General features: G+C 44.9%; 1 protein-coding gene across 1 annotated transcript; it reads left to right on the forward strand.

The window, feature by feature from the left end:
- Nucleotides 1-8: 8 nt before the first annotated feature.
- Nucleotides 9-6,866, forward strand: Plau (plasminogen activator, urokinase). Its single transcript, XM_070020626.1, has 11 exons — nt 9-92; nt 363-449; nt 817-847; nt 992-1,099; nt 1,601-1,775; nt 1,969-2,060; nt 2,211-2,403; nt 2,600-2,748; nt 3,331-3,471; nt 3,778-3,926; nt 5,747-6,866. The coding sequence occupies exons 2-11, from the start codon at nt 393-395 to the stop codon at nt 5,921-5,923; spliced, it is 1,272 nt and encodes a 423-aa protein (XP_069876727.1). The 5' UTR covers nt 9-92; nt 363-392; the 3' UTR covers nt 5,924-6,866.
- The last annotated feature ends 6,842 nt before the right edge of the window (nt 6,867-13,708 follow it).

Genomic DNA, 13,708 nt, shown 5'->3' on the forward strand with positions numbered 1-13,708 from the left:
CAGAGTGGAGCCCCGCAGCGCAGCTCGGTCGTGTGAACCCGGTCCCCACGGTCCCCGCAGTGCCCGCCCCAACCCATCCGCCGCAGCCCTCGGTGAGTGCGGCGGCGCGTGGCGGGAGGCGCGGGGCTTCCCTTCCTCCTACCTTGGGCTGCCCTGGCTGCTGCTCAGCCTTTGAATCGCCGATCCCTGTCCCTTGCATCCTCCTGCGCTGCGAGCCCGGAGCCCCTGGAGAAAGAGGAGAGACCACCGAGCCTGGAGAGCTTGGTCACCTCCAGCTTCCCCCCTCCCCCAAGAAGCACGTCCCCTGCCCCTCCTGGCCCCTCTGCTTCTTGTTCTTGCCTTGACTTTTCCTTCTTTTGCAGTGCCGCTGTCTAGAGCCCAACCTCGTCACCATGAGAGTCCTGCTGGCGTCTCTCTTCCTCTGCACCCTGGCCGTGAGCAACTCTAAAGTAAGTGGGTTCCCTGTTTGATTTTGAAGGAGGGGACTCGCAGGACTCCTAAACAGCTCCAGGGGCAGGGAGGGGCTGCATGGGGAGCTGGAGTCCTCCGGACAGCATCAATGGGGGGACTTGAAAGCCGAGGGGGTTTGTATGGTTGGGTAAAGAAGGAAGAAGCATGGGGATGGTTCTAGCCTCAGGGCACCTGGTACCCGAAGCTTACTTGAGACAGTCCATTTCTCCCTGCTGGGAATCTAGGACTAGCCGTTGTAGGGCTAGTTAGTGAAGAATGGGTTTTTAGGCTGGGGGTCAGTTTGTCCTTACCGTGGAGTCCTAGGAACATGGAACCCTTGGTGACACTTCCCCACATCTCTTTCAGGGCAGCCATGAACTTCTAAAGTCGGATCCATGTGAGTATTCATTCCTTGCACAATAGTTGGCTGCACAGACATGCTGGAGAGCCTCAGGAGACAGCCCATTCCTGATTTTGCTTCTGGACTGGCTCTCTACTTGCCTTCTCCCCCTTCCTCATCCCACACCTTTGTGCCCTGCAGCAAACTGTGGCTGTCTGAATGGAGGAACATGTGTGTCCTACAAGTACTTCTCCAATATTCGGCGATGCAGCTGCCCAAAGAAATTCCAAGGGAAACATTGTGAGATAGGTATGAAGATCTCAACTCTAACTGGGAAAGAGTGGCCCCAGAAATTTCAGGGCAGGAGAGAAGGATGGGATACAAGAGCATACAAGGATAGAAGAGCATGGTAGTATGTACCTGTAATCTCAGCAGGAAAATTGTGTGTGTGAGACTAACTTGAACAACCCTATCTAAAGGAGAGAGAGGAGAGAGAGAGAGAGAGAGAGAGAGAGAGAGAGAGAGAGAGAGAGAGAGAGAGAGAGAGAGAGAGAGAGAGAGAGAGAGAGAGAGAGAACACATGGAGGCAGAAGTTAGGAGCTCAAGGAAGGGTGGGTGACATCTTTACCCCTACATGATCTGTATGGTCTCACACACACAGAGTTTCATGAAGCAGTGACTGCATAAATATGAGGTACAGATAAGAAGACACTTTCCAGTGTTATCTCTGCCAGAACGAAACCACATCATCTCTGATGTGTCCTCCATCTGAATGTCCTCTAATATCCTCTCATCTTCATATCTTTATAGATACGTCAAAAACCTGCTATGAGGGGAATGGTCACTCTTACCGAGGAAAAGCCAACACTGACATCAAAGGCCGACCCTGTCTGGACTGGAATTCACCTGCTGTCCTTGGGAAACCATACAATGCTCACAGATCCGATGCTACTCTCCTGGGCCTGGGAAAACACAATTATTGCAGGTAAGATGGAGACCAAATACCAGGAGCTGTCCCTATGGCTTTTCAGAAACTATTGTTACATCATCTGCTCCTAGAGTGCTAGAATAACATGAAAAGAGTCAGGCATCTGGTTGAGCCTTTCGTTCAGGGAGAGATGCAGGATTGGAAGATGCAGGGTTGGAATGACATCCACGGTTGTCCTGTGTTTTACCAGGAACCCAGACAACCAAGGGCAGCCATGGTGCTATGTGCAGATTGGCCGACTGCAGTTTGTCCGTGAGTGTATGGTGTCCCACTGCTCTGTAGGTAAGTGTTACTGACTGCTTAGAACAGCGGGGTATAACACGAGACAAACTTATATGCTCCTGTCTTCCATCACAGGAAGTATAACTGAGTGGGATACTTTATCTTTCCTGCCTCTCCAAGATATCCTTGTTTTTTGTCTTACTCCTCCAGAACAAGAGTTCCAGTGTGGCCAGAAGGCTGTGAGGCCCCGCTTTAAAATTGTTGGGGGAGAGTTCACCAACATTGAGAATCAGCCCTGGTTTGCGGCCATCTACAGGAAGCACCAGGGAGGCTCTGTCACCTATGTGTGTGGTGGCAGCCTCATTAGTCCTTGCTGGGTGGTCAGTGCCACACACTGTTTCATGTATGTCCATTTCTTCTCTCTAGCCTTTCTGCCTCACCCCCAAATTCCAGGATTCTCCCTCATAGCCTCTCTACCAGGCGGGGGCGGGGGAGGGGGGGCTAGGAGACAATGATACTTTTCAGCCCTCTATAATGGGAAGGAAGAAGTGATAGGATTCTGGGAGAGCAGACTATCTGACAGATCTCATCTCCCACAGTAATTACCCACAGAAGGAAGACTATATTGTCTACCTTGGTCGATCAACACTGAACTCCATCACTCCTGGAGAAATGAAGTTTGAGGTAGAGAGACTCATCTTACACGAGGACTATAGTGCTGACAGCCTGGCCCACCACAATGATATTGGTGAGTGAAAACCCTCAACCGCCATATTGATGGTGGTCAGGAAAAGAGGAGTCCAGGAATTGACCCAAGGGGGAGGTGGAATTGTAAGAGAACTTACCTGCCTTATACAGCAAAGGGAATGGCGGGGAAGAATTCAGCGTGAAATATATGTGAGGCCTGGTGCTCCTTTGTAGAGACCTTGAATTTCCCAAACATAAAGCCTTATGGGCATATGGCTTGAACTAGGAATGGCTTGTTTGGGCAAATTAGGATGGATGCATCTTCGGTCTACACTAGGATACAGAATTTGAAGAAAAGTGCCTTGGATGGGTTTTAGCTTAGCATTCTCAGCGTTTTTCTTTTTGCACAAAACTGTTTGGCTGTATGTGGCAACTCTGGCTGCTTAAGTCTTCAGCAGCAGCGAGAGCAAAGTCCTTAGAACACTGAGCAGGGAAGGTTTCCAGATAACAAGTTACCAAAAGATCTTTCTGGATGACATATGACCCTAATAGACCTAGGAACAGACAATACCGCACTTCCTCAACATTTGGAAAGATTACTACTGGGTAATCTTTCCCTTCTGACCCTCTTTATTTTCTCTAGCCTTGTTGAAGATTCGTTCAAGTACATACCAGTGTGCGAAACCATCCCGTTCCATACAGACCATCTGCCTGCCCCCAAGGGTTGACAATGCCCATTTTGGCACAAGTTGTGAGATCACTGGCTTTGGAAAAGAAAGTTCCAGTAAGTGACAATTGTAGAATTGTGACGTGAGAGTGAGTGCAGTAGCACATGAAGGAAAGCCTGGAAAGAGATGGAAGTACTATGGAGGTGGCACATGGCTCCTGAGATAGAGCAGGGAGTATTGTTTAGGGAGTGGTGGGCTAGGCTACCAAGGGAAATAGTGGGTGATCGACTATGGAAGGGATAAAGACTCATAGGGAAAAAAATAAGGGCTTCTGCTAACAGTAATACCTTTTGGTTCCCCTCCCTGACAGAGAGGCACCAGACACCTCTTAATGCGAACTCCTCCCTGTTTTCTTCATCTAGCTGACTATCGTTATCCAGAGCATTTGAAAATGACGGTTGTAAAGCTAGTTTCCCACAAGGAGTGTCAGCAGCCCCACTACTATGGCTCTGAAGTCACCACCAAAATGCTGTGTGCTGCTGATCCACAATGGGAAACAGATTCTTGCCAGGTGAGAATCAACTATCTCTCTCCAAATTTTCCCAGAGCTCTTGGGCCTGACCCTGCTAACTTTGAGGAGTCTCTTTTAGCCAAAACTCTAGGAAGTCAGAATCAAGAGCTCAAGTCTGCTGGGCACTGGTGGCTCATGCCTGTAATCCTAGCTACTCAGGAGGCTGAGATATGAGGATCGAGGTTCAAAGCCGGCCCGGGCAGGAAAGTCCATGAAACTCTTATCTCCAATAAACCACCAGAAAACTGGAAGTGGCGCTGTAGCTCAAGTGGTAGAGCGCTCGCCTTGAGCTGAAGAGCTGAGGGACAGCACCCAGGCCCAGAGTTCAAGCCCCACGACCGACCAAAAAAAGAGCTCAGGTTTTTGAGGGTTTACACAAATGTTTATTTGTTCCCCCATACATGTGGCCTGAGCTTGACTGTGTGCTAGGCACTGCAGATCAGGGTGACTAAGAGACTTTAAGAAAAAAGGAGATGGGGCTGGGAAGGTAGCTCAGTGGTAGAGTGCTTGCCTTGCATGCCTGAGGCCCTGGGTTTGATTCCCCAGCACCACATAAGCAAAAAGAAAAAAGCAGGAAGTGGAGCTATGGCTCAAGTGGTAGAGAGCTAGCCTTGAGCTGAAGAGCTGAGGGACAGTGCCCAGGCCCAGAGTTCAGGCCCCACAACTGGACCCCAAAAAAAAAGAAAAGAAAAAAGGAGATAATGCAATGAAATATAACTTAATTCCTAGGATTCATGGAATGTGAATTATAAACAATCAGGTGAGGCTGGAAGTATAGTTCAAGTGATAGAGCACTGGCCTAATAAGCTAGAGGCCCTGGGTTTAATCCCAGTACCACTATACACAAAAATGTATAATTAGCCAGGCACTAGTGGCTAATGCCTGTTATCCTAGGTATTCAGGAGACTGAGATGTGAGGATCATGGTTTGAAGCCAGCCTAGGCAGGAAAGGCTGTGACACTCTTTTCTCCAGTTAACCACCAAAAACCTGGAAGTGGAACTGGAACTTAAATGATAGAGTACTAACCTTGAGCATAAACACTCAGGGATAGTGCTCTGGTCCTGATTTCAAGCCCCAGGAGCAGTGCCTCCCACCCCCCCACCCCCAATTAAAACTCTGATGTTTAGGAGAGGGAAAGGAAGCATTAAATACAATGTGATATGATAAGTATTTAAAGAGATGGAGGGGCTAGACTTGATGCTGTGGGCCTATAAGCCAAAATACTTGTCACAATAATGAAGAAGGATCTGTAGTTTGAGACCAGCCTAGGCTATATAGTAATACTCTGTTTCAAAACACAATATATATGTATATATCTATATATATCTAAAGGAGGTAGATGTAGAGATGGTGTTTCAATGGAAAGATACAAAATTGAGACTGAACATGGTACATACTAGAGGAGGAGCTTGGCAGATAATTAGTAGAAATGCCAAACAGAGGACTAATATAAAACTTTCATGCTGGGCTGGGAAGGTGGCTCAGTGGTAGAGTGTTTGCCTTGCATGCATGAGGCCCTGGGTTTCAACACCACATAAGCAGGAAAAAAAAAAGCTGGAAGTGGTGCTGTGGCTCAAGTGGTAGAGCGCTAGCCTTGAGCTGAAGAGCTCAGGGACAGTGCCCAAGCCCTGAGTTCAAGACCCACAACTGACAAACAACAAACAACAAACAATAGCAACAAACTTTCATGCAGTAGAAAACTAATCAAGGGAGTGACCCATGTCTTTGGCTCTAGTAACTGTCCCCAAGCTCTCTCAGGCATGGTTAGGTGGTGGGATCAAAAGGTCCAGGGCTCTTATCATATCTTTGGCTTTATCAGGGAGACTCTGGAGGACCCCTTGTTTGCTCCACCAACGACCGCATGACCCTGACTGGGATTGTGAGCTGGGGCCGAGGATGTGCCTTGAAGGACAAGCCAGGCGTCTACACGAGGGTCTCACACTTCCTGAACTGGATCTACACCCACATTGGGGGTGAAAATGGCCTAGCCCTTTGAGCACATCAAGGGAACAAATGGGCGGACAACTGCCATGCTGACTGTCATCTCTGCAGCAGGGTCATCTCCATCAGCTCTAGGGAAGAGGCTGGGTGAGACAGGCTCTGCGGAGATGGTTTGCTTAGGCTGCCCACCAGGGTAAGCGATAATAGTTTTACCCTCAGTCATGGGCCTGTGCTGGACACCCAGACCCTCCTGGCCGGGATGGAGAGGTGGTCCTGACTTAGGATGGTTTTGATCAGTTATGTCTTCTTCTGGACTAGAGCCTCCTGGAGTTCAAAATGGTGTCTCCTGTGGATGGGTGAGAGGAGAGTTAGTTCCCCCAACAGAGTCATTCATGAAGCCTGCTCTTGGGAAATGAATAATTTCCCAATTAGGAAGTGTAACAGCTTAGGTCTCTTGAGGGAGCTTGGCCAATGTGAGAACCATGTTTAGGGGGTAGAGACGCTAATCATTTGAGGGAGGGGCTCTGACATTCTACAAATGGATTGGGAAATATCATTTATGTTTGTGTACTTGGGCGCTGGCTATGAGTGTGAGCGAGTAAAAGAAGTAGAGCTGGTATGTTCCTGTGCCCAACTACAAGTCTAAACAGTTCCCTAAAACTGTGGACTGTGATGACACAGAGTGGTTTAACTGGAGATGTTATGGGTCACTACTGGGGCCTTTTAGATCTCCCATGTTATACTTTCTGTGATTGTAGCATTTTCAAGCATGACCTGTGACCAGCACTAAATGTCTGTTTCACTTTTATGTAGTTATCACTTTCTTGGCCAGTTAAACCTTCTGACTTATTAGCCAATTTTGTCCAATCCTCACTGGATGGGGTGATGACGACTCTTGTATACTGAATATTTAATAATTATATTCTGCTATTTTTATTTATATCTATTTTTATAATTATAAATAAGGGTGATTAATAAAATGTGATTTTTTTCCCTAAGGATTTTGGCTTTTCCCTTGTGCTTGTATTAAAGGGAGGTGGGGAGTATAAAAAGAAGAAAATGATGCATCCTAGTTTCTTGTCAGCCTTAGGCAGAACCTTCATGGGCAAAAACACTTGCATGAGTGAAACACTGCTGACTCCAAATGCCATTGAGAATCTGTGGCATTGAGGGAACAGAAAACGTAATTTTTCTTCATCTTTATGAAGCTGTTGCATTTTCTCAGTATAAGGTTTTGAGAGAGCAAAATTTGGAGAATTGTAGGGCAGGGCTTCCTTAGCAGGTAAGGGTACAAAATAACTCAGGGCCTTCCAGCTTTGCAAATTGCAGACAGGCTGAGTTTCAGCTTCCAATTACCTCCTCAACCTTATGCCTTCTTCAGTGTATATCTTGTGCAAATGCTCCCCACCCGCCCCTAGTCCTGGGTCCTGAACTCTAGGCCTGGGTGCTGTTTCTCAGCTCTTCAGCTCAAGGCTAGCACTCTACCACTTGAGCCACAGCACTACTTCTGGCTTTTTCTGCTTATGTGGTGCTGAGGAATTGAACCAGGGCCTCATGCATGCAAGGCAAACACTCTACCACTGAGCCACCTTCCCAGTGCGCCCCCTCCCTTTTTTTTTGTCAGTCATCAGGCTTGAATTCAGGGCCTGGGCACTGTCCCTGAGCTTTTCTGCTCAGTGCTAGTGCTTGGTTAATTTAAGCCACAGCTCCACTTCTGGTTTTCTTTTTTCTTTTTGCTTATGTGGTGCTGAGGAATCGAACCCAGGGCCTCATGCATGCAAGGCAAGCACTCAACCACTGAGCCACCTTCCCAGTCCCACTTCTGGTTTTCTGATAGTTAATTGGAGATAAGAATCTGGCGGGGTGGGGGGGGGTGGCAGTTGAGGGGGGTGGTAAGGGAGATGAGAGGGCAGGGATGATAAGGGGAAAAAAAGGAGGAGGCAACAATGCTTGATAAGAAATGTACTCATTTCCTTGTTCATGTAATTGTAACCCCTCTGTACAGTATTTTCACAATAAAAAAATTAGTTAAAAAAAAAAGTCTCAGCAACTTTCCTGCCTGAGCTGGCTTTGAACCTCAATCCTTGCATCTCAGTATCCTGAGTAGCTAAGATTACAGGCATGAGCCACTAGTTGCCTGGTTAGTGTTCTTTAAAATTAAATGGATCCTATTTTCTTCACTCTGACACCAAAATCCTTAGGTTGACCTCAACCAAGAAGAAACTTGCATGAGTAAAAATTGTTGATTCGAAGAACCAACCCAAGTCTGTGACCTTCAGGGAAAGGAAAACATCATTTATATGTGCAGCTGGTACTGAGTTTTTTCTTTGAGCTAATGAAGCTCAGGCCAACCATTGCTATCCCTAAAATCAAAGAGCTTGAGACCTAGCTACTCAAGAGGCTGAGATCCGAGGATTGTGGTTCAAAGCCAGCCCGGGCAGGAACGTCCATGAGACTCTTATCTGCAATATACCACTAGAAAACCAGAAGTGGCCCTGTGGCTCAAGTGGTAGAGCACTCGCCTTGAGCTGAAGAGCTGAGGGACAGCGCCCAGGCCTAGAGTTCAAACCCCACAACTGACCAAAAAAAAAAAGCAAAAAACCAAAGGGCTTGGAAATTAAAGCTAGATAATGTTCTAATAGGGATAATCATACATTTTGAGCCATATAATCAGATTCTGAAGGACTGGGAAGTTGAAGGCAGGGTGGGAGGTATAAACAGATGCCAAAATACTGGAATTTCCACCATATTAATGGGTTTTGGCAGTGTTTCATATATATATATATATATATATATATATACACATGCCTCACCTGTAGAGATTATGATTCAGGTCAGGGTTGATGCCAGAGATTATGATTCAGGTCAGGGCTGGTGCCAGGGCTCGTGATTTTAGGAAAGCTCACCAGGCGTTTCAGATATGCACCACTGAAGTCAGGGTCAATTGGTTAGAACATATGAAGGACATAGAGTTCAAGTATAGTCAGCATGAGCTCTCTGCAGAAATAGGCAGTTTTCTGAGTGGGGTCTTAGGAATACAAAGTTTCCCACTCTGTGAAACCCTTGAGGTAAAAACCCTAGAATACTGAGCCTTTAATCCCCATAATCTAACATGGCTTTATTATTATTTTCACATGGTGTGTGCTGTGAGTGATTCAGCATGGATTTTGGAGTCAGGTGGCTTCAACTGGAATCCTGGTTTTAATATTGTGTGGGTTGGAAAAGAATATCAGCCTTGGGGCTGGAAAGGTGGCTCAGTGGTAGAATGCTTGCCTTGCATGCATGAGACCCTGGGTTCAATTCCTCAGTACCACATAAGCAGAAAAGTGATAGAGCGCTAGCCTTGAGCTAAAGGGCTGAGGGACAGCGCCCAGGCCCAGAGCTCAGGCCCCACCACTGACCAAAAAAAAAAAAAAAGAAAGAAAGAAAGAAAAAGAAAAAAAAAGAAAAAAGAATATCAGCATTTCTATGCCTCAGTTTTCTAAATTATTTTTTTTAAAGGATAAAAAGGCTGGTTGTGATGATACATCTGTAACCTCAGGTACTCAGGAAGCAGAAATCAGGAGGATCACAATTCAAGGCCAACCTAAGGGTTGTTAAAAGGATTTATGGCACATAATAAAAGCACCCAAACTGTGGCTACTAAGTACCTCCTCTAACTTCCTATAGACTTGAGTGGGAATTCCTCTCCCATCTGAGGGTGGCACTGAGCATTCTGTAAGAGTGGAAACTTGCTAAGAAAGAAAAAAGCACAATTATCTGAAAGTAAAGTGCCCAACCCAGTCTGAGTTGCTGCTCAGCTTTTGCACTCCCTGCCAGGGGCTAAAAAAAATCTTGTTCAAACTTGAGCAGCTCCAGCATCAGAGCTCCCAGACACTGAAAGAAGGAAGTATGAGCCCCACTGGTTCATTGAGCAACAAGGCTGCTAACACTCTTCAAACCATTTCCCAGTCACCATTTTCACCAGCTCCTCCCCGCCCCAGCCAGCTGCTATCTCTTCCCTTCATCTTAGGGCACGCACCCAACCATATCTCCAACAACTTGTTTCAGAGCTCTAAATTCTTAGAGAATTCATAATTTAGAGACTGCCTTATTCTAGTGTTCTGATAGCAATGTACTAAGATCTTCACACAGAATCTGCTGTACTATTCTTAGTCTCATCTCAAGGGAGAAAACAGAAGCACAGCAAGATTGGGGGACCCACATGAGGTAACACTGCTGCAGCTGCAGAGCTAGGGTTTGAGCCCACAGACCACTTTCCCAGTACAATGATATTTCACCTCGCAGAAGGGCTCAGACCTAGAGAAAGAAAGCAGACTTCTTTTCAAGCTCCCTACTTGAGGGATGCTCATTTAGGTGATCATTCTTTTCTCCTAAAATGATTTCCAGTCCATGTGAGGACACCACACTTAAACACCAGTTTTAAAGTACTTCACTTTTGTTAAGACAACCTCAGCCTTTTCTGCTGAAATCTGGTTTCATTGAAGTGGTTTCCGTTTTCACCAGAATTCTTTCTTCTGAAATATTCTGTGGCCCATTCTACTACCAGAACTCAACTTGATTTCTCTTTTTTTGTGTCTTTCCCAAGTCAGCACCTCACAACCACCACACCCCTGCACACTCATTCCCATTGAGTCCACCTTCCTCCTCAGCAGGAAACATCTGAGTTCTCCTTTGAGTCAGACACAATGAGAGTGGTTGCTATTTTCTAAATTTGTTCTATTGAGATATAATTCAGATACTATATAATTCACCTATTTAAAGCACACAGCTCCATTGGGTATTAGTATATGCACACTCAGGCAACATCACAACCAATTTAGAACATTTTCATCATCTGAAAGAGATCCTAAACCCATGAGCAAGCATCCCTTTTCCTCCCTAGCCCCCTAAGCGCTAAGCAGCCTCTTATCTACTTTCTGTCTCTGTGGGTTTGCCAATTATAGACATTTCATATAACATTTAACATCATGATTTTCAAGTTTTATCCATGTTGTAGCATGTATCAGTATGATTGCTGGATTCTAAATAACAAAGTGGGGAGAAAAGACAGTCTAGGTTCCTTTTGACCTTGCAGCAGTTACAATGAGAATCAACCAACAATCCTCTCTCCACTTTTCCTCCTCCTTCCCCTTCCCTCCCTTCTTCCCTCCTTCTTTCCTTCATTTCCTCCTTCCTTCCTTCCTTCCTTCCTTCCTTCCTTCCTTCCTTCCTTCCTTCCTTCCTTCCTTCCTTCCTTCCTTCCTTCCTTCCTTCCTCTCTCTTTCCTTTTAAAGTACCTACATTCCAGGCTTTCTTTTAAAGATACCTGACATTATAAGAACAGATGACTCATTCCTAGTCCACAAAGAGTTCTTAACTTTACAAAGGAAACAGAATCATGATTATAGCCCAATGAGATAAGCACTAAAATAAAAATATACATAAAATAATGATGAGGATGCTCTTTTTTTTCTGCCTTGGGAAGTGAAGAAAAACCTTATAGAAGAGATGATATTTCACTTAGGCCTTAAATATGCTGAGGAAAGGCATTCTAGGCACAGGAGAAACAATGGCAGCATAAAAAGGCAGGACATCCCCAGAAATGCTGTCAGGATAGAGAAAAGAGTCTAGGAGCATGGAAAGTCAAAGAATGGTGGAGGAAGATGCTGGTAGGGGAAGGCCTCAAATTCAACAGCAGGAACATAGTTTCTGTCCTAAAGTCCCCTCCAGTGGCTCACTGCCATCCAACCTTTCTCCTATCTTTCCGATCTAGCAGCTATAGGGTTAGTGCCTGGCACAGCATGGGCCTCACAGGGCCTTCCCTCCTCCATCTGTCCATCAAAGTGTTGGCACTGGGAAGTCTTGCTAGTTAAACATTTTGAATATTCCCTCTTTGCCTTTAGGTGTTATTTTTCAAAATTGAGAAAGTTAATTAAGGTCAAGAAGCCACTAAAAGCTTAAGTAAAACTAAAAATCTCCACCTCCTAAATTATAAGAATGGCCATAAAAACAAAATAATCTCCACAGCATTCATAGCCAATAATCTCATAGCATTCTGGCTTTGAGAGTTTCCTTTTCAATCTCAGTGTCCTATACTTGGCTTGCCCCAAAGACTGATACTAAACCTTTTCTTCTACCTCACCCCTAAACTTTCTCTGAGAAAAATCACATTCACATTCAGGCTTTAATTATAGCCAACTGATGAGTCACAAATGCTTATCAACAGATTTCTCCTCTGACTCTTCTTTCTTATTTTCTATTGTCTACTTGGTGTCTTAATTGGTTGTTACACATAGGGTACCTCAAAGTCAACCTGTCTGAGATTGTTCCTGTTCTTAGATTTCTTCCATCCCTCTCTAGCTGGAATGATGGCACTAACATTCATTCAATTATTCCAACCAGAAGTCTAGATGTCATTCTAGTGCTCTATGTTCTCAGCCCTTTTAGCCTATCCATTGCCAAATTCTACCTAGGAAAATTTGGCTAAGGAAGGCATTCTTTCTTTTCATGTCTACCACGATTAGTTCTGCTCAACCCACTCTCAGTTTTTGCCTGGATGACTGAAATAACTTCCCATCTGTTTTCCCCAATTGATTTTATCTTTCCTTCCACTCCTTCCTACACTTCCACCAGTCCAGTCTGTTCACCTAATGTGGAGTAATCTTTTGAAGATGGAAATATGCCTTGAACAATGGTCTGAAACCAGGATGAGGTCTGCTCTCTAACTCTTCCCCCCCATTTTGCCAGTCCTGGGGCTTGAACTCAGAGTTTAGGCACTGTTTCTAAGCTTATTTCGTTCAAGGCTAGCACTGTGACTGACAACATCACTTCTAGATTTTTCTGTTTATGTGGTACTGAGGAATGGAACCCCGGGCTTCATGCATGCTAGACAAGTACTCTACCACTAAGCCACATTCCCAGACCTCCTTCCTCTCTTAGCTGCACCTATCCCCAACTCCCTCTGCTTACCTGCTTAGCCCTATCTTATTGTCAATCTCTGTTCCCACCTTGGGCCCTTGCAATTCATATTCATTCTTTCTGGAGGTTTCTTCTTGATTTTCTTGGAATAGTCTAGTCTCACTATAGTCTAGTCTCACCATCTCTTTGATATACTTGTCAATGTTGTAATTTTACCCCTGCTGTATCATTATTTGATTAAAGTTTGGTTTGTTCCTTACCATATCCTTCATGAGTTCCATAAGGGTGGGTTTTGCATTTTGCTTTGTGTTTATTGGTACTGGTGCTGGAACTCAGTGTCCGGTTATTGTCCCTTAACATCTTTTCTCAAGGCTGGACACAATCACTTGAGCTCCAGTTCTACTTCTGAGTTTTTAGTGGTTAATTGGAGATAAGAGTTTCATGGGATTTCTGCAAAGTCTAGCTTGAAACTGTAATTCGCAGATCTCAGCCTCCTGAGTAGCTAGAATTATAGGTGTGAGCTACCAATGCCTGACTAACAATGTGGTTTTAATCACTATTTTATTTCTAGCACCTACTATGAGATCTGGAATATGGCTGACATTTAATGTCTATTTAACGAATACATTCGGATGTATTTCCTGCCATTGTCTTATTTTTTAATACAGTTATGTTCATTATGTGTATATATAAATTTTAGTCTTTTCTAAAACTTTTGATTATTTTATCATTAGCCTTTTCCCATGTTATAACAAGGCTTTCTATGCCTTATATGTACAATATCATTAATGATCTTTCAAGCTACCTTTCAGGATTGAGTCTTCATTAAAAAAAAGTATATAACAGGGCTGGGAAGTTGGCTCAGTGGTAGAGTGCTCGCCTCACATGCATGAGGCTCTGGGTTCAATTCCTCAGCACCACATAAGCAAAAAGAAATGCC

The sequence above is a fragment of the Dipodomys merriami genome, unplaced genomic scaffold (assembly GCF_024711535.1).
Source record: "Dipodomys merriami isolate MVZ:Mamm:240054 unplaced genomic scaffold, mDipMer1.0.p SCAF_14, whole genome shotgun sequence".
Taxonomy (NCBI): Eukaryota; Metazoa; Chordata; class Mammalia; order Rodentia; family Heteromyidae; genus Dipodomys; species Dipodomys merriami.